Source organism: Trachurus trachurus (assembly GCF_905171665.1).
Source record: "Trachurus trachurus genome assembly, chromosome: 16".
NCBI classification, from domain to species: Eukaryota; Metazoa; Chordata; class Actinopteri; order Carangiformes; family Carangidae; genus Trachurus; species Trachurus trachurus.
In genome coordinates, this window is record NC_139902.1 from 20,090,552 (window position 1) to 20,111,396 (window position 20,845).

Here is a 20,845-nt window from a genome sequence, read left to right on the forward strand (position 1 = left end):
CTGTTGGCTCCGTCACACTCTCAATAATGCCATTCTCCTCCATCCGCTTTAACTCCTCCTCAACTCTTGGAAGGAGTGGAATGGGTATACGGCGGGGTGCTGCAACACTGTATGGCTGTGCGTTTTCTTTAAGGACTATTTTCACAGGATCCCCTTTAAGCAGTCCCAACTCTCCATACACACCCACTTCTCCAATGTGCTGTATCAAGCCCAGGTAAGCTGCCACTGATCTGCTCAGTAAATTGTCACATGTTGACTTTGCCACTATCACTCTGAAAAAACAGTCTTTAGTTACTTTTCGTTTTGTTACCTTTATTTTGGCCAGAAACTGTCCCTCGTGGTCCACTTTTCCTCCTGGACTGTCCAGTTTTGATGTGACTGGTCTCAGCTTTGGCCTTTCACGAAGTCGGTTGTAGGTTGCTTCATTTATTATGGTGGTGTCTGCACCAGAATCAATCTTGAAGTTGACTGCAGTCCTACACATCACTATCGTGGTTCGCCATGGTGGCTCTGTGTCTGTGATGACTTCATCCACTGCTGTTCTGCTCTGATTAACAGTCTCATTTATGGAGCCTAAGAATAAGCTGTCGATCTCCTCAATCACTTCTTGGATTTGTTTGGTTCTGCATTGGGCAGCAAAATGGCCAATTTTGTGGCATTTATTACATTCTTTATCTTTTGCTGGGCACTGTTCTTTTTTATGAGTGCGTCCACACCTGCCACATTTCCTTCTGTCATTTGCATTATGCCCACTTTTAGCTCCTGTGACTTTGTTTGTCCACTTACTTTTATATGGCTTTGTTTTCACTTCATCAGCATGTCCTACTGCACCGGTCTCACTGTTCTGGAGCTTCACTAACTCAGAATGCCTGGCCATGTCCGCGGCTTTCTTTAATGTGAGATCACTGGTCATCTGCAGTTTGAGTGAAAGATCTTTGTCTCTGATTCCTATGACGAGCCTGTCACGTATCTCCTCTTCTTTCTCATAAAAGTCACAATGAGCAGCGAGCTCGTACAGATGCCTCAAGTATTGTTCAATAGTCTCGTCTGCCCCCTGGGTCCGCGAGTGGAAACGTGCTCGCTCGAAAATTACGTTTCTCTTCGGCACAAAGTGCTCCTCAAAAAGACACAATACATGATCAAAATCCTCAGCTCCGTCTTCCTCCATCAAGTTAAATGACTTGTACACTTGTTCCGCTTCTGGGCCCATGGAGTATATCAGCGCACTCACTTGAATGTCGGCAGACTCATTAGCAAGCTTCGTTGCGACCCGGTACCTCAGAAAGCGTTGCTTCCAGTTCGGCCATTCCTCCGGCTTGGCGAAGTCGAACTGCTCCGGCGCCGAAAACTTTGCCATCTTCAGCTGCTAATCTCCGACAAACTGTTTCAAAACGCTGCCGTTTTCACTTCTGACACCATGTGAAGTGTTGTGTATCACTTCTAGATACGGACGGAGGCGAGCTTGCTTAGCATCAACTGTGTGCTTGTTTATTAATCACTCAAGAAGAGCAGGTTGACAACATAACAAACATTCTAGCAGCGCCCTCTGCTGGCTAGTCTGGGCGTGCACTCTAGTCATCACAAAGCTGGTTCACGCCACACAGGGTAAGTGGTCTTCAGTTTGTCTGTATCCCATAGATCCATAAGGCAAGTTGGCTGACCAATCAAGCACACTATGGTCAGCAAGTCTGAAAAATAGTTTTGGCACAGTGAGGAGGTGGAAAAGGACATTTTCATCTGAAAGCCTGTCAGCAGATGGAAGCATGACATTCTCGAGAGGCTGCAGTTTTGACATTGGATTTGATAAAAACACAACCAACAGCAGATGACATGGCCCAAATCATCACCGACTCTGACAACTTCACATTGGATTTCAAGCCACTCCTCTCTTTGTCCAGACTTGGCACCAGTCCAGTTTTTTCCCCCAATACCCAGGCCAGATGCTTCTGATACTGTCTCTGGTTTTCAAGGTGCTTTGGTACCAGGAGTGTGACAGGCAGAGCCTATTCCCTTAACACTAACCGCCATGAGGTCATTTTGACCTCACTCGCTTCTTAAAATGCATGTAACTCTGTTTCCGTAAAAACCCTACGTCTCCCAGTCGATGACTTTTCCTAAAAGTGTGTTCTACATCATCTTATGCGTTTTCATGATTCTAGTATAAAAGAGAACGAAACAAATTGTGATTTTACCTAGAACCGCCAAGAGGTCATTTTGACCTCCATTCATTCTAATGCAAAAATGGTAAATGGACTGCATTTATATAGCCATATATATTATATAACCAGCCAGACACACAGTTCAAAACACTTTATAGTAATGCTTCACATTTATATACACACACATACTTTACAAAAAATAACAATAGTCGTTGCTAGGCAACCAATATAGACGACTCTTTATTTTTCTATTTTTCGATCAGTGTGTGTATATAAAAATGTATAAAATTGATTTTCCAATCATTGTAATCTGGGCTAAAGAATGTCCATTTAGTCACTCAGTTTGTCAGTTAGTTAGTTAGATATTTAGTTAGTTAGTCATTTTGACCTCATCCCACAACACAACACGAGTTCAGATATTAGAAAGTTGTCAAACAGTTAAAACAGGTGTCAGACAGATAACAAATGAACATTACTCATAAACATTGAACATAACAATGATAGTCCCTTGCTCTCATGAGAAATGGACATGAATTCAGAAATTTGTAAGAATTTTGAAATTTTTATATAGCCAGTTCGAAAAATAGAAAATTAATGAGTTGTCTATATTGGTTGCCTAGCAACGACTATTGTTATTTTTTGTAAAGTATGTGTGTGAAGCATTACTATAAAGTGTTTTGAGCTGTGTGTCTGGCTGGCTATATAATGTATATGGCTATATAAATGCAGTCCATTTACCATTTTTGCATTAAAATGAATGGAGGTCAAAATGACCTCTTGGCGGTTCTAGGAATAGGCTACATGGAATGTTGGCGGTTCATCATCTGTGCATTGGTGGCTCTTAACGCACTGACCCCATGCAGCCTCAGTCCACTCCTTGTGAAGCTCTCTGATGTCCTGCTTTGCTTGACAACCTCCTCAGGTCCGTGGCCTTTTAACACTTTTCCCTTCCAGTCAATTTCCTATGAAATATAATACAGCCCGTTATGGCCGGCCTTTTCAATAATTGTCTTCTGGACAACTGTCAAGTCAGTAGTGCTCCCCATGATAGTGGCTGAGTGGACTGAACCTGGCCAAAAGATATTTATACCGTAAAAATGGTAATTAAACCAAACTCAAAATGAAATATATTTGTGGAAACTGGTTCTTAGATTTTCATCACTTAAATTAAATTACAAAAGATCCCCCAAATGTATTCTATGTGGATTTTGTTTACATAGGCAAGAAAACACTATGCACAGTAGTCCAAGACAAATCATAAACAGAATATTAATTTTATTCATATTCTTTATTCAAATTTTCAATTACAAACGCCCAAAGTACAAAACAAATCCATTTGCCCACCCCCCACCCACCAAACAAATAACTCAAATTCCTCATTTAACAGATGTTAAAGAAACAGTATATAACTGAGTAACACACATCAAAAACATTGAATTAGTTTACCTTCAACATTCAACAGCACACAGATAGTTTTAACCATGAGTTCAAATTGCAAAAAGAAGGTAATGTGATATTACAGCTTTTTTTCTGTAATTAATGGAAACAGGCATCAATATCATACTTGTACAGTCAATTCTTTCCAATCAAATAGTTCACTTTTCACATAACCATTACAGAATATTTATGGATCAGTATATTGTATTTGGTAACAGCTTCAGTATAACCATAGGAAAATAGCAGGAAAAACAGTGCTGTTTCATTCTTGACTATAGTTAACACCACATTTAGCCTAATGATAACTTTCTGCAAGGTCTAATCACACATCAGAATCACACATTAGAAATGAAGGAGCTGTAATTTTAAGTCAACCATAATACATTTACAGACTCACTGGCTAACTAGCATTAGCAGTGCATTACAATCTTTAACATTCCATTAGAAACTGATGGAAAGGTACAATCTTTCCAAAATTCATGTTTCCATCACATAAAAGTGGATAAAATATTGTGACCAGATTCTGGTCGCTTATAATAGATGGAGGAAAATGTAATTACTATGTAAATGGACTTAGAAAATAGCACAACTAGTTAGTGATCAAATTGGGAAAAAGAATGAGCTCAACTTTTCCATAAATACATATAAAATACAATGATATAAATATGCCTATAGGGAAATTGTGTTTTGTGAATCAGAGCATTCATGTGCGTTTGTCAAATTTTCATTAACTTAGTGGCTTAAGTCAAGTTCTCCTGACTCAAACTGTATTTGTATATTCTCCTTAAATTAATGGCAGAGGTTCATATAGGTAATTTCAGTTCATTAAGTGAAAATTTTGTTTTAACCGGATTCGAATCTCTCTGAAAGTGGAAGTAGCAAAAAAAAAGATAGATAGATAGAGAAAATGTCAAATACTCCCTTGAATCACTCCAAAACTAAAACGGACACACAGTGTCACAGAAGCAAAGCTCCCAACACACTTCAGCAGAGGACAACCAAGTCACTGATTGTGATTCAGTGGCACACAGACATGCAGGCAAGGTCTCCTAATGACCAGATAAATCATAAGCTAACTTTGAATGAATGCCTGCATGTGTGTGTGCGCATGTATAATGAATGTGTACCAGTTTTGGGGTTTAACAGATGCTCTGGATTTTACAAAAACACTGAACAAATAAAACCTAAATAACTTATGGAAAAGAAAATTGAAAAAATATTGCAATACATGTCTGCTTAACTGTCCATCAAATGTGCACCCCAGTATTCAAATTTAACATGTGACATATGAGACTGGAACTGAGTGGAATCTCGCTCACCTCAAAAGACACAAGTGCGATGCAATATCCTATATCACATCTCAATAAAGGGGTAATTTCTATGACAAAGGGGGATTTAAAGACTCATACACACTATGGCATTCACCTCTACGCCCTATTACTATCGTCAAACATTAAGTGAGAGGTAGCCTACAGTACCTTGTGCACTGAAAAATTTAGAAAACTGTACATCAATTTACACATGGCAGGCTTACTCTTTAGCAAGCTTGATCTTTGACATTAACTCACACATGCTGCACACGCAATTACTCAAGCGCATATCAATCAGGTCGGGGAGAAGTTAACACTAACAGCAGCAATACTTCCTGCAGCCGCAGGTTGTTTTAGTTTAAAAGCTAGGGTTTCAGAGTTGTCTGCTTTCTGTCATCAGGGATGTAATCAAACACAACAACCTATTACAAATGAACAGCAAGTGTCTCAAATACACATCCCCACAGCTTTGTTCACCAAGTCCTCAAGCTCTTCTTGATTGAGCACTGTTTAAAGATTCAGTGGCCCTAGACAACAACACCAAAACTTGGTTGCACTGAATTTGTTTAAATTACAAAAGTTTTTTTTTTTTTTTTAAATCTCTTTTTTTCTTTTCTTTTTTTACCCCTTTTTCTAATTTTTTCAATATCATGTTATGGCAGAAAATAAGCCCTTCGTTACATGCTGCAGCCTCAGTGGCTATCTGGTTCTTTGTTGCTTAGATGACCATGATATCATTAGTTATTTCTACAGTATTAAAATCCATTAAAATTCAACATTTATTAAACCTAAAAAGACTAATAGCCACCTATCCTGTTTCCTACACTTCTTTCAGTGCACACTGACCAGGCAGTGTGCATTAAGTGGTTCAAAGTCACATATTTCTGATAAGCTCAAACCACAGTATAATTTCACAGCACACAGTCTTTACTGAGGAGGCATTATGGGAAGTTTTGTTATGGCAGCTTCTGCTGATGGCGATGGAAGGGAGAGGTGAAAAGCAGCAAGAAAGGGAGAGTTTCCATCCTGAATTCAGAGTATCAGTAAAAGTAGGAGATGATATCCAGGTCTGCACATCTTATATCCTTAAAGGCCAGATTTATGCAGGTGCATTAGGTGCTTTCGCCTGACCCCACATTACCCAGTTGGGATGGCTTTTGTGGGTTCTGTTAGCAACAAAACACAAAGTTCTAAGTGATGTAAGGTTAGCTATTACTTTTTTTCCCCCCATGTGGAGCATTTTTTGCATTTGTCATTGCAGGGTGAAAAACTTGAGGTTTCCCCAATTGATCTGCAAATGAAAGGCTGATCTGGTGGACAGGCAAAAGAAAGCTGTATGCCTAAAAGCATTTAGAGTAAACCTAGAGTACCCATTATTTTTCCATTGTCATTTTACAGTTTGTTTTAAATCAACTCGGGGGCGCACCGAAGCAGCCATTCATGCTCCTCTCAATACATCGAAATAGTGCTTAAATGTACAAAATAGTAATTCTTGTAATTTGATAATTAGAAGAAATAGATAACCTGACAGGTCTCAGACACAAGACAGAGGACCTAGGTCTCAGCCTGCCTAATTTAACTTACCCTCACGGATGGTGTGCACCAAATTCGCCCTGTTTTCTTTTCACGTTCACTTTAATTTCTAAAATGTGATCACAGAAAAATGTCTACTTAACAGTCAGCAGTGTGAGCATTCAATTACAGAACATCGGTGTAATAGAACGCAATCATTAAGGATTCTTCAGGATCTACTCTTCCCCATAACACTTGGCATTAACGCATCTTTAAAGTAGTGGATATGTCACAGGATGGATTATCTGGATGTATTTGGACAACTGACTAGGAAGTGTATCAGTGGAAACACAGATCAACATATTCTCTCCTGACTCGCCTGTCAAATCCTGATATCTGCATCATCCTTCAGGATTTAACACTACCCAATTTTCCTCTTCCCTGCTCTTGTGCGTGCTTCAGGCACTTTTTGTTGATCATATCACTGCACTTCAGTTGCATTTACACTTGAATTTTATGCTAAACCCACCCACCACCTTGGATGTGTGTTAATGCCACGTGATGCGAGGGTACTTTCAAGCTGTACAGTACCGAGAGTCTATCCTCATATGAAGGTGGATATCGTTCCCCTCACCGTTTATACTTATCCAAACAGACAGCCAAGGCTTTCAGATGCTCCTCCAATGCTCAGCTACACTGAAGGCCTTACATAGCCTGAGACAAGGAGTAATGGATATGTCTGCACGTTGACCAGTCATGTCTTTGTGTGAATCATTCAAGGCCATTCATTTCTCACACCATGAAATAACATGGTATTTAGTCCAACTGGGACTGAAAAAGCCCTCAATGTTTCCCTCTATTTATTTAAAATTGGCTTCTACTAACTACACAGACAGTCACAGGCATCAAACCCCTCACTGATTCTCCATCTCTCTCCCATGCATCCATTCTTAATTTCTGCTAATGCTAGCTGCACAGGAGGTCGTCCAGGCTGGAGGGCATTTTATCAAAGTCATAGGCCTCAAACAAATCGCTGATTCCCTGGTCATCTCCCAAACCTAGAAGGTAGTCATCTTCCAGAAGAGGAGGCCCGAGGTTTAAGAAAGGCCCCAAGGATGCAGGGATCTGGTCGTCCGTCTGCTGGAGAAGACTGGTGAAAGGGGACGAAATGGGGGAGAGAGTAGTAACGGAGACGGCTGAGGAGGAAGAAGGTGGAGCCACAGGTGCAGGGCTGGGAGAGGCGGTCGCACAGCTGGGATCTGGGAACGAAAATAGAGACGACGAGTTTAACTGTTGTAGACCAGCAAAATGGTTGTGTTGATAGGTGTCATGGTGCTTATTGTACCATACAAAATAATAAACTATGGTTCAAAAATCTGATCAACTTCACCTTTTTGGGTCTTATCACAGGTCTGTTTGAATGATTTGAACCAATGGTGGCTTAGGTACAAGTAAGTCAGTTATTTCAAAAGTTTGGGTTTAATGTTTAATCTGCCAGGTCAGAGTTGTTTTGGTACTGCAGGCAGTCAAAACAAAACAACTCTCATTCTGGTGCCAGTTTAGCTAAGCATTGCAAACCAAGCTATAATCATTTTCTTTTATTGTCCAAACCAGCTAGGAACAAATATCCACCCAGCAAGACTGTGGTTGTGGTTTTCATTCAACTTCAGCCTTGCCAGTCTTTACAAGCAGAGAGCTGCTCTAACACCAAAGATATTTGTGTTGTTGGTACTGGGGTCAGAAACACTTCCACATTAATGAAAGCCCAGTCCATCACTAAATTTGGAACTGACGTGATGACACCAATGAGTCCCCAGACTTTCACCCAGCAGGTAAATTTGTCCTCATGTCTGAAGTGGTATGTTACCAGTGAGAACACGCAGCAAAAACACAGACCAAAGATTGAATTCTCATCAGTCTCAGCTGCACTCAGCTGTGACATGCTGTGTTAGAATAACACACCTTAACAAGCCTGAAAATTAAAACCCCACCTGACCAGCAGGACGCGGCCCGAATCACAACTATTACTTCTCGCCATGAACTTGCCCAAAAAAACATAGAGCCTGGCCTGATGCGTCATTATTGCGTTCTAATACAGGCACACTTGCTAGTAATAGTGATGATGACAGGATGGTAAAATACATTTTCTACTCTACCAACCAAAATGAAACTTTAATCAAATAGCAAATCGGACAGGGCATACAGGCAGGCATGAGCACTGTGTAGAAGCCATCCTATATTATTACTGAACTAACTTATACATTATGCTGTTAGCAGATGATCCTCACCAAAATGAACAGCACTGATTCAATGCATTTCACAAATTTCAACAATACACAGTGCAACCAGCAAGAAGATGTGTTTTATAAAAAATTAAAAGAAAAAAGGAAGCCTGATTCTGACTGCATATATTCCCGGCTAGAGCCACTGGTTGGGTTGTTCAGGTCGCCATGGCCCGTTGAGAACTCAAATATAGGTAAATGCAAAGTGTGACTAGATTACTAGATTGAAGAGACAGACAATCTCTACTTGTAAAATACAGTGTGACACTTGATGCTCAATCTGAAACGAACCTTGAAGGACTTTAAGGAAAGGTGAGTTCCCATTGATGTCTGTGTTTCCATTTTTTACAGGACTCCTGGGGTCATTCTCCTCATCTGGGCACAGGAGGACTTCTATGGGACCTTTGGTGCTGGTCAGATGGATGGACAAACTCTGAAATTAAAAAAAAGAAAGAAAAAGAGTTTGATCAGGTCACATCACAACACTGACAGAACTACACCTGTTACAAGGCGTGGATAGGCAGCGTGGAGAGATAAAAATATAAACTGCAAGTCTTCCTTCCACATGGCTCCACTGAGGCGTAAAGGCTGATACACACATACAAATTGATGCATAAATTCCAGTAGACCATGAAACACCTTTAGTTACCATGTAGTCTTTCCGGTTGTTTGATAAAACCTGTGAGTAACACCAATTTTACGAGAACTGAACCACCTGCAACGTCCAATTGTAGTGCATGGGTGTCACAATAAACACTACATCTGTCTAGTTAACATACTTAAAGGGATAGTTCAACATTTTGGCAAATTGGCCCATTGCCATAATCGCTATAGTCATAGCAATAGGTTCATTACCTTTAATTGTCGGTGTAAGCTATTTTTAGAATGGTGGAGCGGAGCGGCAAGCTGCTCAGGGCTATGCTATGGAGGCTAAGGGAATTTCTTGGTTTCCCTCATCAAACTCATCAAATACACAACCCAACAACTCAAAAACGCTGTCGTAGACAAGTTGTGAGATGCACATTCACCACGCTATGAGATAATAACACAACGTTATGAGACGGAGCTGTTTTAGAGGGAAATTCATGCAAAACCGCTCATGCGCGTTGCGTTCAGGGACAGTTTTTCAGCAAGCAGACTCTGTATTTACCCTGTATTTACCTCGAAAACGGCTCCGTTTCGTAACGTTCCACTATTATCTCATAGCGTGGTGAATGTGCAGGTCACAACCAAGGGGGCAGTTGTCGGTTTGAGAAGTGAAGCTCACTTCCGCATTCAAAAAGCTGCAATCCCCTCGGCTGTCGCTGGGGGCTGGCTCCAGAAGGGAGCAACTCCAATCGAGCCCCATGTTAAAATAGCCGATTTTACAGCTTAAAAAAACATATTTACAGCCTGGTACATTTTATTTTTTTGGTCTCAATCGATAGTTTCTACCCCCGCACACACTCTGAGGGGGGTGAATTTTTTTTAAACTCTACCGTTTTACTATTATTAGGGTTAAAGTTCTGGCCAATCAGGGCGCAGAACCGTTGAGTGACAGGTCCGGCGACCGCTGCTACGAGGCCAGTGGGCGGGCTCTCGGCCGGCCAACGGCCGCACCGCTCCAAATATGGCAAGTAGAATCCAACATGGCGCGGTTCTAACCCCCGTAGTAGTGGCACAAAACAGACTCCCCCAAACCAATGGGTGACGTCACGGACGCTACGTCCATTCTTTTTACAGTCTATGGTCACAACTTGTCCACGAAAGCGTTTTGGAGTTTTGGGATTTTGTATTTGATGAGTTTGATGAGGGAAACCAAGAAATTCCTTTAGCTCCCATAGTATAGCTCTGAGCAGCCTGCTGCTCCACTCCGCCGTTCTAAAAATAGCTTGCACCGACAAATAAAGTTAACAAACCTACTGCTATGACTATAGGGATTATGGCAATGGGCCAATTTGCCAAAATGTTGAACTATCCCTTTAACATTAGGTGAAGTAGTTTTTTATTTATTTTGAAACAACACAGGGTTAACTTTGCTTAGTATTAAGAGTGGATGCAGAGTGAAGCTCTTCTCTAACTCATTCAGACAGGATCATTATTCCTGACTAGAATGTCCCAGAAATATCACACATCTGAAAACCATAAAAATATTCTCTAGTGGTCCTTTTCCACTTGTGCGACTTGGCTTGACTCACCACGGCTCTACTAGTTTCTTTTTGCTTTTCCAATAGTATCTAGTACCTGGTAGGGGTTGCATGACTTCAGATTTTTTAAAGTCGACTCTAATGTCATGTCAAGTCGAGTCGACGTCGACTAGTCGCTGATGGCGTCATTCATATTTTTCCCGTCACAAATAAAATCACAGGAGGAGGGAAATGCTTTGGACCAATCTGTATTCACGGACAGACAGCTCATGCTCAGAAATTAGTACACAGAACAGCAGGTATATAAACAAGCTGTAAATCAGGTTTTTTTTTCTTTTGGGTAACATATGCTCCTTCAGTATATAAGTGCAAAAGAAAATACTATAGCCTACTTTCTGTTCAACAATTTGGGAGGAAAATGACACAGGCAAGGGTCTGCAAGCCTAGTGACCATCACAGTCCTGCTTCGTCACAGTTTCATTCACAGTTTTTGTTTTTCAATCCTGGTTGATTGCTGTTGGTTGTTGTTGTGCGCGACGTAAAGCTGCCTATACAAGTTTTTTCCCCCATTTGTTTAATTGCTGCAGTGGTGTGCTAGTGTTTTTTGTTTTTTGAAGAGGTACTATGAAGTACTCAGTTGTAACATGTAACAGGCTGACCAAGAGTACATGGCCCCTGCTCACGTTACTGATCGGTTGCTGGGGCAATGGGATGATGGTACAAGAGCCACGTCACAAGTGTCATGGCGGCGCTGCCTGGCACCCGGAGCTGAAAAGTCGGGAGGTGAAAGAAAAAGAGAGTTCTGCATGTCTTTCAGTCCGCAAAAGCGATGTAGCAGAGAAAAGTGTGAAGAGGTACTGACAGAGAGATATGAGTAGTGTTACAAACCAATACAGGGTTTTTTTTGGTTGGATTGTTATTATTGCTTCTTCATGTTTTTCATTTATTTTGCGCAAGAGGATCAGACTTTTCATTTAGCTAAGACAGACTACAACAGACTGTGTTTGAGTTTTCTTGTGCTGGGTACAATTTTATTTAAGGTTGTGTCTGCTGATGATGCAGAAGGGTTCCCAACAAAACAGGCGAGCCAAGGAACGCGAGTAAGGATCCAAGCCTACGTAGTCTGTAGTTGCTGCTTGTAGCGTAGCATTTTTGATGTTTATCTCACTTGTGCTAATCTTGAATGTTGATATAGTAAATAGCCTTTGTGGGTGGGAATGTCAATGAGTGTGACTCAAACAGACCGGACAAAACGGAAAAGGACCTAAACCAAGTCGAGGTGAGTCGAGCCGAGTAGAGCTGTAACTGTGTAGTGGAAAAGGGGCATAAGTATTAAGAGCAAAGGTCAATTTTCCCCAAATGTGAAACCTTTTTGTTAATATTGGTCAGATGACAAGTGAGCAAGAAGCAGAACAACAACAACAACATTAACAAGGAATGCAGTGCATGTTGGAAATGCCTTTATGAGAGTGTACATACCTCATCAGGGTCTGGTACTTCTAGTTTGGTGTCTGTGGGTGCTTTGACGACTATAACAGTCTGGTCTCTGAGGTTTCCCAGCTGTTTGATGTCTTGGTAAGTCACATAGGCATGCGTGAAGAAAACAGGGTTAAAGAAATAACCACACTTTCAGTTCATGCGAATTCTAAACTTACATGTTATCAAGCCTGAAAACGCTGACTATTTGAATCCAAACATTCAAGTGAAGTGAAAAAGTGAAGTGAGTAAGCTACCATTTTAAGACAACCTGAAGAAAAAAAGATTTGCATTTGGAAGATGAAGCCTTGCACTTCTGTAAAGGATCCGATACTTAAAACAACTATGCCACAGTTATCATTAACTAACTGTGAGCGAGGAAGAGGCTCGAGCATGCAACAATGTCACACTTACACCAGTCTAGTTATCTTTACCTGCAGTATTAGGAAGAACACAGTTAGGGGATGTTTTAACACTGAAGCAAGGTAGCATACGTCATTGTTACTTTGGGATGACCTAACAGCAAAAGGATATTTCTGGTTGCTTGGCGACTCGCTCATGTATCTCATATCCAGGCTACATCTCTGGATAAGCTGTTCGAGCCTCTGCTCCTCTTCTCCCAGCGCAGAAACTTCCGCTGCCAGTCTTTGTCTCTGGCTCAGTGCTCCCTCCACCTCTAACAGGCTGCAGCCCCTGGGCCAAAGAGGATTGAAAAGAGTGAATTAGAAACAGATTTAGAGTTTAGTACAACAGTGTCCAATCTCTCCCTAATATTGTGGAGGTTGTGAGGTCTGAAATAACATAAAATATCATACATGAAAACTGCATTTTCAACAGGCACAGATATCAAATATTCCTAGGCTTCCTTGTAACATAAATAATTCCTGTGGACAAAAGGGATATTCATCTTTTGGGTGAAATTTATGGAAAATGTAAAAAAGTTCATGTTACAGTGATATTATATCATGAGAGTAGGGCAATTAAGTAGAAGTCTGGAATGGTAATTTCTTCATCTCAAAAAATGTACTGAAACAAAAGCTAACAATAGTGGTGGGTAGACCACAAGAAAAAATGTCACTGTGTCAATAACTTGTCATGTGGCCAAAGGATGTCCACTTCTCTGCCTCTCTGTGACTCTTCCAGTGTCTCTGTGTCCCTGTTGCAACCTGCTGATGACACTCTGTCACACTAAGCTCAGTGGCAACTTCCCTCTGACAACATCCCGTTTGAAGCCTCGACATGTCCAGGTACTGTTGATTGATTGTTAGGTGTTGTCTTGGTCTCATGATGTCAAAGTATGAACATGATACAGAGGACTGTTTAAATACAAACTGTCATTGAACCAGAACATTTAGTGGTCAATTCATGGATCAGACACTTGTGATTTGTACGGTTAACCACCTTGTTAGAGAACAGCATGTTATGTTATAAGTACTGACACACTGAACAGTTGGGCGTGTGCACTCAAAAGTTTAGAGAAGGTCAAATTAAGTTCACCTGTAAATGTTATAGTGCATCCCAAAGCATAATATCTCTAACTTTTTGTGAGTTGTGTATGTGGACTGTAAGTGCCCACAGTGACGACAACATACTGAAAATGCTTTTATGTCTCATTTCATACTAGACGTTATTTACCTGTGTATTCTTACAAGTCAGGTCACTGATGTATGAACTGAATTTACTTCTGAAAAAGTGAAAATTAGGCCAAACACAGGACGTCGTGTGGCACAGTGGGTAGAGCAGGCGCCCCATATGCAGAGGCTACAGTCCTCGCTGCAGGTTTAAATACCGCATTGGGCGGCGCTTTGCTGCATGTCATTCTCTCTGCCTCCCCATTTCCTGTCTCTCTCAACTGTACTGTCAAATAAAGGCCTAAAAAATGTACTTGGATCAGGTATTTAACTGAATTTAGTAATGGGTCTAAAGTTGTAATTCATGAACAATGACGCAATAAAATGTGAAGTGTGGCACTGTCTGGTCTCATCATACTTGGATGTGATAGCAGTTTACATGCAGCCACCTGCCTTCCTGTGCGGGCAAAGGAACCTGTTTACTGGCAGAAAAACAGTCACGCAAATTTATCGGCATCAATCCAAGATAAACCCACAGTCTCTTTGAGAGTTAAACCTGTAGAAACTACACATGCACACATTTCTGCTCGGTTATATTTTTGTGGATGATGGGGCCAACGGTAAACAAAAATGTTCTCTTCAAAAAGATGAAAACTATTGTATTTACATGATGAAGTGAGAGGGAATGATTACTTACATCCACTGAATGTTGTTCTTTGACTTCTTCTTGATGAGGTGAATGCCTTCTAGTACATTAGTGATATCATACAGGCGTCTCTTCTGTACCTGAAAGTAGAGAATACAGATCTTTAAACTTTGCTGCATAAATCAATTAAACTACCAAATCAACCACAAAACTGCATCCCTGACAGTGCTGTATTTTTAAAATGTAGTGAACAGACACATTCAAAGATCAAGATACCTGTAAGGTTTCAGCAGCAAGGTTGAGGTCCAAAACTCCATCAGAAGACTGGGCGAGAAGGTCCACAAACTTCTTTGTTAGCAGGCCCAGGGAGGTGTCGTACCGCGTCTTCTCCGGTGGAGATTTGGGTGCTATGGTGAGGGGGAAAAGTAGCAGGAGCAGAGAAAACAAGGACAAGAACAATGTCAAATTTAGACACAAAGATCCTTTGAAACTGTTTTATTTGTGAACAGGAAGTCAATAGAAATGTGGCTTCATCAGTTTTCAGACAATCAGATAATAGGATTCCCATAATATCAGAAACTTCCCAACAGCAGCAGAAATGTTAGAAAGATATCAATAACAGTACAACAGTATAGTTCAACCTCCTAGACATGAAGCTGAGCATTGAAGTTTATGTTTGGACTGTGTCACGAAAATGTACATTTCCCTTTGTGGTGTTTTGAGGAAAAGTGATCTAGAGTTTCTGTCCTGGACTACATTTAAAGGTTTGATATTCTACGTACATCCGACCTTTGAGAAAACAACCTGGGGTTGTTTTTGTTTTGCTTTTTCAGCCAGGAAATGTTGGAGGCAAATGACTCAATCAGTCACAACCAGCTGGGGATTGGTGACTTACTTGGAGAGAGGATCAAAAGCGTTAAGTTATATTTCCCAGCAACACTTGCATTATGTTATCAATAGCTCTGTGCTGCTGATGGCATCAGTTTCTCTCATCAGACAGTGACAGGATTTCTGAGAGGAGCCCAGGGGCTGCGGTTCCCACTCTGCAAAACATCCTGTGGCTGGAATCAACAATATAATTGCACTACAGCAATGTAACAACTCATGTCCAAGTTTTGTTTCTTTTTTTAAATTCAAATTATATTCTGCTTTAATAAACAGTGCAGGACACGGATGTAGAGAGAAAAGGGAAAATTAAGGGACAGTGCAGAGGATCTTTTTGGTTTGTTTTTTCCTGCGCTGATTACAGTAACATAATTTGGATAAGTTAGACAGCAGCTAGGAGGTTTTCATATCATGGGAAAACTCCAACTCCAAGAAAATATGAATTACTACCGATACATTCACAGTGCAAAGGCATTTAAATTAGTTTGGCTCCTATTTTTGTACTTACTACGTATCTGTGATTTCTAGTGAATTTCCAAGGGCTATTAACTGGGATACAACCCTAATAAAGGACTGAGGTAAACTCGCTTCCACTTAAAGTGAGAATCAAGTGGTTTTTTAAGCCATGATAATAATGCCCACAGTGTCACATTATTTCCAGTGTGTTCAGCTCATGTGTATAAAACTTGATGTGGCTAATGGCCAACACATGACACTGAATCAACGTGTTAAAAAACCCTGGATTGAATGTATTCAATGGATGTGAGAGAGTCCATTTCAGTATTTTGGTTCTTACTTCTGGGTGTCTTTAGCCGTGCCCCATTAGTCGCTGCTGCTGCTCCTCTGCCTCTTGGAGTTTTGGCTGGTTCCGACTGGTACTGGTGATCCGAATCATCGAGCGCCAATCGCCGTTTGGCCTAGAAGAAGAAAAAGATACTGTTAAGAAAAGTTACTGGTGCTTTTGACCATCTGGGGGATCATAACTTTGATTTTCTCTCGTGTGTCTCTGTCGTTTATTTATGAAATATGAACTAGAATTAAAATGTTCAAAGGAAAAGCTGGTGAACTGTTAGAGCACAGCAAACTTTGTACTTTGATCACCAAATCAGGAAATTGTTCTTTACAGCCTTTCCCCATTTCAGTTTTGATAACCACAACTTATTTTACTTCACAACATCTTAAGTGGAGCAGCAACGACACACTCATAATAATCCGTCAAGACACAAGATGTTCTTCATCGAAATTCCAAAAGTATCAATAAGAAACTGTGTCCGTTTCATACACCGTGTCTCACATATGTGTCACAAGACCAGACGCCAATTTCTTCTTTTCCAGCCAAATTTACCAAGAGAAAATCACATGGCTTAAGCATGAGTCACATCTATGGGTTTGATGATAGTGCCGCACAGTAAGATAAAAGTGATTTGAGGTTACTAAAAGCAGTATATTCCTCACAAGAAACCACATGATCCTATGAGCAAATGGTCAAGTCATTCAGCCGTCATATAAGGCCATTTCAAACATTTAAATGACTCTTCAACCTACTGTGCATGAACATCCTGATATGTTCTGTTCCCTATTAATCCATTCATCAAATTTAAATATTGTTATTGATACCAGTGTAAGTTCAACAGCCATTTGTGAGTTCACTGAATGTTTACTGGTTAAGCTAGACAAAGGCAAGGTATGCCTATATTTCATTACCTCCGACTTCTGCAATGGCACAATATTATGCTCTACCTCATTGCCACTTTAATATTTTATACCATTTTAAACAATGTGTTGAACATCTCTGAGCCTTTATACCATGGATTCTGTATCTCCTCTCAAAACATTTCTGACCCAAAAGTGTATCTTTTGTTAGTGAAACCCCAAGTACTTTTTCGATTAAAGTGGCATTCTTGGTATTTTAACCATTACATAGTATGGTGGCTTGTTGAGTAGGGCCCCCTAAGTTTTATGTTGCAGGTTTCCACCCTGTTGTAGTGACTTTGAGCAACACCCCAGTACTCCATTTCATCTAAAACTCTACAAAAGGGAGAGATCACTGTATCCCCCAGTGAACATAAACTACTTATATCATACTCTCAAACCCATGTCTAATACTTTCTTACTTGATCAAGTACTAGTATAAGAATAATATGCCCTCTGTTGACAGCCAAAATGTCAGCCATTTTATATCAGCAAGCAGCTCCCTTCACCCCCCCTGCCTGGTCATGGCTACAGCCTGAGATAGAGACTGGTTTAGTTCATGAAAGATGAATAGCCAGGAACAAACCACCACCCTGAATGCTGCTCTAACTATTTAGTGTGGTTTGTGCAATGTTGAGAATACAGGAAACGTGCATCAGCAACACTAAAGCAGCAAACTCAAGTTTCACTTTACTTGGCATTGAAAGGCACCATAACGTTACACTTTATTCACAAAAGAAGGACACAAGACATTTGTGCAAGAATTAAGGTCAAGGCCGGCAACGAGTAATGTTGTCCTCTAACAATCAATAACGCTACTAGCTAACATGGAAAGCTAACATGTTTTAAGCTCCATCCAAGTTGGCTTGCATCTTCAGAGACGACTGGGAGAAATATATCTACCGAGTAGTTCAAAAAAAAAAAAAAGCTGGAGCAAAGAATCTTTTACCCATGTATAAACCTCAAGTCTTTGCAAGTTTAGCCACTCGTGCCTTGATATAGAAAGCGAAAAATTAGCTAACTAAGAAGCCAAGCTGCCCAACAAATCCCCCCCAACCCCCCAAATTAAGACACCAGCAGCAGCAGCCACTAGGCCACCGCTAACGTTACTCATCTCTTACCAATATTTCCATCTGCCTGCGAGGGTGAAGCGCACTCATAAGCGCCATGAAGTTAGCATAGCACGCTATTAGATGACATGTCTGCGTTTCTGTGAACTCACAAACTAACTTAAACTCGGCGTTTGGTCGCCCCACGGTCAATAAACCCCTCAACCGACCCGCTTGACTAACTTAGCTTAGCGGTAGGTAGTTAGTGAGTTAGTTAGCCTTCCTCGCTAGGGTGAGTCGTTGGGGGAAATGCACTGAGCTAAGTGAGCTAACGTTAGCTTTACCCGAAACAACAAGCTCGGCTAATCTTAGCAGGCTAACATTTTGTCGTGTTTGTGGCTAGTTGTAGCAAGCGAAATGTGTTCAAAACGAGCTGTGGTAGATTACCGGCGGTCTTCCCAGAGCCGGTCGTTGTCCTGCTCCGTTTGCTGCAGCTTGTTGTGGAGTTGTGTAAATGTTGTTTATCTGAGGCTCGGATAAACACACATTTGATGTCTGTGTAACGTTGCAAGGCGGTGAGGTGGTTATTATTTGGATATAGGTAGCGTTGGATTGTCCAGGGTTTAAACGATCCGAAAGGGTTGTTAAAATGATATTATTATCCAGAGGAGAGCCCCCAACCCCTGCTAAAATCACTTTGTCCGGAGCCGAGGAGATCCCTCTTCTCATCTTGCGTATTCGGGGTAACCCCTTTCTTGTCTCTGTACTTTTAAGCCCGTATGGCTGCTAATCCGCGGTAAAAGTTACAAAAATAATCAGACCGAAGTAAAGATGAGAGTCTGATTCATCGACTTTTGTAAAGTATTTTTCTTTATGAAAGTGCATTTAGGCAGATGCAACGGATTAAAAAGTAGCGCAACTCTCGTTTCTCCCGTCGAGAAATGGCTTCAGGAAGCGGCCTGATGAATGAAGGGATACGGTTTACGCGCTCAAGAGCCCTCCCGCGAAACTCAGATTTCCCGGGAAATTTTCAAACGGAATTTACATGCCACACGTTATTGGTTCGCCTGTAAGCAGTCCCCGCCCCGTTTGCCGCGGTATTGACCAATGACAGCTCAATCGTCAATGCGCCACGTGTTCATTGGCAGTTGTAAACAGGCGACGTCAGCTGTCACGCCTTGCGTGTTCCCTGACAGGACGCTAAGTGGCGCAAGTGACCAGCTGTCCTGAAGAGCCTGGGTGAACTGGGAACCTACAACAGAGCAAGAAACACGACTATGTACTTTTAAAACGCTTTAAGCTTAAATAAACTCGCCCTATGTTTTACATTAGTACATAATATCGTGTTTTTTTTGTTTTTCTCTTGACTTAATAAATGGATGCCACGAGATTTTGTCTGCTCTAAAGTTTACTGCAGGAACAGCTGGTAGGATTTTCGGGCCTTTGACATACAGTATTATGTCTCCATTTATTAACATGACTGTCGTGGACCCTCAGATGTCAGAGTGGCAGCATCATCGCTGAATATTAAATACTGACCTCCTTCAAGATAATGGGCTGCTGTGATGGCAGTAGATAATTAAAACTAGCAGAATAATAATTTAAAATAAAATAAAAAAGTAGAATAAGACTTGATACAAAATGAAAAGGTTTTAACTTGTTATGTCTGTATAGATTTTTGGGGCATGACAATTTCTTTCTTAGCCAGGAGCATGCCAAAAAAGTTTTTTTTTAAAGTAAAAAAAAAAAAAAAAAAAAGGTCTGATCAGCCCTTGTAATCAACATACAATAGGCCTATATCAGCTATATTGTTGGACTCCAGGCAAAGCTTACTCATCATCTGCCTGATGATGTTGACAACGAGTAGAAATAAACTCCTCACCCAGAAGGACAGCATAGCCCTACTAGGAGTTGTGTCTAATCTAAATATACACATTACACTGCAGGAATAGGCCTTCAATTATAGAGCAGGCTCAAAACTCAAAAACCTCTTTATTTTCTTAAACTAATAGCTGGATATTTGCCAAGAATCACTGTCTTTACACATGCAAAATTAGAAAACCAGAAACTATACTGACATATTCAAGTTCATAAAAAAAATAAAAAATAAAAAATTCAATGTAGCTTAACCAAAGTTTTACATTCATTTGTGGAACCAAATTCATTCAGAGAAATAGGCCTACTAAAGTACAGTCCTGATGTATTTATACTATTCCAGAATATTATATACACTTTCACTCACTACATTTCAGAGGCAAATACTGTAAACTGATTGATTTTAACTGCATCATATTTATTTTACAGCTACTTCATCCTGCAAAAAAAAAAATATATATATTTATATATATATATACAGTATATACTGTAGCCTTTAAACCGTATATAGGCTGTCAACTACAGAAAATAGTAAAGTAGTTAAAATAATCCAACATATCATAGAAATGTAACCGCATTCACAAAAGGAAAATGTTTGCCAAAAGAATTAAGACTTTGATTAGAAGACTAAACATTTAAATTTTTGTATTTCTACAACTACACACGCTGCAAGCAAAAATATTAGTTTCTCAGGCCACATAACTATTGCTATATTAGTAACCCACATGAGAGAAATGTCAGTATGTGTAAACTGCAACATTATTATTCCGGTCGTCTTATGACATACTGCCAGGTTTCGGAGATACCACTTCAGCCTGAGGATTT

The 20,845-nt window shown here is 40.5% G+C and overlaps 1 protein-coding gene across 1 annotated transcript; it reads right to left on the reverse strand.

Moving 5' to 3' along the window:
* Nucleotides 1-6,527: 6,527 nt before the first annotated feature.
* Nucleotides 6,528-19,082, reverse strand: LOC310998662 (transcription factor E2F3-like). Its single transcript, XM_083988822.1, has 8 exons — nucleotides 18,593-19,082; nucleotides 16,201-16,321; nucleotides 14,796-14,926; nucleotides 14,571-14,659; nucleotides 12,837-12,995; nucleotides 12,306-12,420; nucleotides 8,992-9,133; nucleotides 6,528-7,677 (listed from the first exon to the last, which is right to left on the reverse strand). Exons 1-8 carry the CDS (start codon nucleotides 18,872-18,874, stop codon nucleotides 7,385-7,387), a joined length of 1,332 nt encoding a protein of 443 aa, XP_083844948.1. The 5' UTR covers nucleotides 18,875-19,082; the 3' UTR covers nucleotides 6,528-7,384.
* Nucleotides 19,083-20,845: the final 1,763 nt, after the last annotated feature.